The following is a 3,679-nucleotide window of genomic DNA, read 5'->3' on the forward strand; positions in this document are numbered from 1 at the left end:
ATCCAGCTGGATATCCTTCCTGCTATCCCAAGCTTTTGCATTTTGTAGAACAGTCCCTGTCTCCACACACGGTCATACGCCTGCCTCAGGTCGATGAAGACAGCCACAACATTGTCTTTATCTTGAAAGGCATCACTGGTCTTCTGGGCAAATCTGATGAGGTGGTCCATAGTTCTTTTGCCTTTCCTGAATCCTGCCTGTGATGTGCTGATTGTGCCGGTGTTTTCCATCCACCAGTACAATCTGTCGTTGACCATTCTCTCGACGACCTTACCCAGAGCAGGGGTCCCCAGGCTGCTCGACAAGGACTTCTCTAAAATTGTCTCCTTTCACCTCCTTTCCTGCTCTCCAGCTATGCTCTGTCGTCTGCTTTGTGCCCCCACCCCCTCACCTCCTTTGCCCCCTCCTCTGGGCTCCTGACTCTTCTGCAGCCTTTCTACTGCTACTCCTTGGCTCCTCCTTACTGCTGTCTTTCTGCCACACCCCTGATCTTCTGGTAGGAAAGATCTACACCTAGCCTTCTTGGACAAGGGCGAAAAATCTCGGAGGGCACGTGTGCAAGTTGCGCTCGTTAAAGATCCTTTGGTGGTCTAAAATTGATAAGAGTAGGCTTCGGCCGCCACCAGGGCAAAATTAAAAATTTCCTACCAACTGAAAATATTAGGTGTGTCCCGCGCGCTCATATGACCTTATGCATTTGCGAGCGCCATAAAACACCCAAAAAAAAAGAAGAAAAAAGTGATATTTTAATGTGAAGTCAAATACTCAGTCAAAATTGTCCAAGACGGCCACCCATTGTCAGGGAAAAAAGTGGTCGCCTTAGACATGTGGATGTCTTGGGCAGTGTCAATATTTTTTTTTAATGTAGTGTTTAAGGCCATTGGTCCACATCAGGACATATAAAACACTCATTTATTAAATAAAATTTCCATAAATAATGAAAATGTACATGTTGTGCGCATATGTGAGGCAGCATGATGAAATCAGGCGCTCGTCAAAATAATGAAATCGGAGAAACGGGCATTTTCCTGCTAGTTTGGACATTTTTATCGAATTTTTATTTTTTTGGCTTAAGCTCTTTTATGTCTATATAAAAACACATTTCCAGGTATTGTTACCAAACTTTGGTGGCCATTTTCGTGCTTGTGTACCCCCGGGGCAGTGCCACTGACTGAAGTGTCTTTAGGCCATTCCCAAAGGGGGGACATTTCTCGTTCAAGCATAGTTGAATTGTCAATGGGCTGACTCATGTCACGCTCATAACTGTGCCTGATCTACAACAGGGAACTGCTGCTTTTTCTTTCCAGATCCCTACTATTGTCATTTTTTCCTCTACTTCTTTTGTATGTTTGTCACTCTTGTGACCTGCTATTTTGGGGTGCCTTGATAGTTGAAGCAGACCTTGTGCTGTTGAAGCTAGAGAGGTGAGCAGTCTAAGTCTGATTCCCTGTAAAGACTTCTCTGTTGACACCCACCCCTTGACGCTCATATGACCTTATGCAGTTGCGAGCGCCGTAAAGCCTTCTACTATTAAAAAAAAAGTTTCACCACTGAAACCAGGCAACCTCACATCCTTCAAAAGCTGATGTATCGAGTTGTATTCAAGATAAATAGATATTTATTTTAATTGGAATTTCAAGGCAAATAAATCAGCTTTCTAATGATACCAATAACTCCACATGCCCAAAATTTGACGAGCGCCTGATTCCACAATGTCGTCAAACATATCTCTTATCATGGGTCAAACGTTGCTTTTTCTGTCGCTGGGACGAATTAAAAATTTCCTTTGATGGACGAAATTTCACTGATAAATAATTTAGTGCTTCCAACACTGAGAAAAGCAAGCATTTTAAATGTAACAGGTGATATGGAAAGTGCTCGTTTGTACAGATGATTGTCTTGGACAGGTGACCATTGGAGCAGGTCATGTTGTGTTTTTCTTTTCCTTTGGGTTTTTTCGTGCGACTTTATCTGTGTGATCTTTTAATTTATTGTCAATTTATTTTTTTTACAAAACAAACCCCCCTCCCCCCTCCGGGTGGTGCCACTGACTGAAGTGTCTTTAGGCCATTCCCAAAGGGCGTACATTTCTGTTTTTAATGCACAGTGGAATTGTAAATGGGCTGATCCAATAATGTCATGCTCACAACTGTGCTTGAACTACAACAGGGAACTGCTGCTTTTTCTTTCCTAATCCTTGCTATCATCATTTTCCTCTACTTCTTTTGTATGTTTGTCACTCTCTTGTAACCTGTTATTTCCGGGGTGCCTTGGTAGTCGAAGCAGACTTTGTGCTGTTGAAGCTAGAGAGGTGAGCAGAGTGGGTATGATTCCCTGTAAGGACTTCTCTGTTTACATCCACCATTGGCGCTCATATGACCTTATGCAGTTGCGAGCGTCATAAAACCCCTACTAAAACTTTTTTTTAAACCCCCAAAAACAACATTGTCCTTCCTATTTGCAGCAACTCATTTTGACAGTGCAGGTCAGTGAAATAAGATAACCTCATATGTCTACAGATTAATAAGATAACCTCATATGTCTACAGATTGAGAGTCAGGCTGTTCTCCGGAGCTCAGAAGATGGCGACTTGTTTGACGAATCGTCTCGCTTCTGGCAGGAAATCCTCAAGCAAAGCTACCTTTTTAACAGGATGAAACTGGAGGTTAGTAGTGTCTTTGTTTTCTTTTTTACTGTGTTCTGATGATAGATTTTTACACATTTCGGTGTCTAGATGTCTTTGTTTTCTGGTTTACTGTTTTTTAATTACAGGTTTTTGCACATTTCAATGCCTGGGTGTGTTCTTCAAACTTATACAAAAACATTTTATCCAAAGTTTTCTCCATTTTTCGCCAATAAGCCAAAAACTGAGAAATACTTTTCCATATTTTATCTAAGTTTTTATGTTTGTTCCCCGTACCATGGGTCTCAACTCAGAATTTTTAAAAAGGAGGAACTTTCCGCGTGATCGCGACAGAAGCCCATTTTCACGAGACACCCACTATTATTATACTGTTGGACCCTAGAATGCTGAAATAAAAACCATCAATTTATCAAAGCAAGGTAATTTCATACAAGTTTGAGGGTTTGGAAGATAATTTCAAGTATGAGTCACTTACCAAATATTTACAATCTTGATTACGTACAGAAAGTGGAGGCACACTGTGGTCTTGTGCGACTTATTTATATTTTACCTTCATCATATTCGCCTGCATATATAAACTATATAAAAACGAATCTTGTTTTGAGCCTGAGAAAAGGCCTAGAACCAGAATATCGACTGTCATGAACCAGTCTGGGTGTAATGATTCATATAATAAACGTGAAAGACAAAATTAATGCTTAAACTCAAAGTAGAGTAATAACTTGAATAGCTTAAGAAAACCTATTCAGTGTGAGAGGTGTAAGAACTGTGGGAGGGCAAGATGCAGTGACACTGAAAATCTGAGAATCTTGAACAAAAAGCTAAAATATAGAGACATATTTACTGTCACCCATCCAATGAAACGCGAACACTTAGGCCCCTGCCCTAAGTTCATTAACACGCTTACAAGTAGTTATGACGGATCCCGATTATACACAAGGCATGCACTAACGCGCACTTTGCAGAGAGCACAGAATTCTACACTTATAGAAGCGGAACTCCCTCTTCGCGATCGCCGATTCGCTGTGAGGAATT

At 41.2% G+C, this 3,679-nt stretch overlaps 1 protein-coding gene across 1 annotated transcript in view; it reads left to right on the plus strand.

Annotated features, from left to right (window-relative positions):
* The window catches only part of LOC101857666 (nardilysin), a 54,608-nt gene that overhangs the window by 46,956 nt on the left and 3,973 nt on the right, over nt 1-3,679 (plus strand). Inside the window, exon 30 of the mRNA XM_005105881.2 lies at nt 2,549-2,665. Within this exon, the coding sequence (XP_005105938.1) occupies nt 2,549-2,665 (117 nt within the window). The remainder of the gene's footprint in view (nt 1-2,548; nt 2,666-3,679) is intronic.

This window comes from Aplysia californica, unplaced genomic scaffold, assembly GCF_000002075.1.
Source record: "Aplysia californica isolate F4 #8 unplaced genomic scaffold, AplCal3.0 scaffold00498, whole genome shotgun sequence".
NCBI classification, from domain to species: domain Eukaryota; kingdom Metazoa; phylum Mollusca; class Gastropoda; order Aplysiida; family Aplysiidae; genus Aplysia; species Aplysia californica.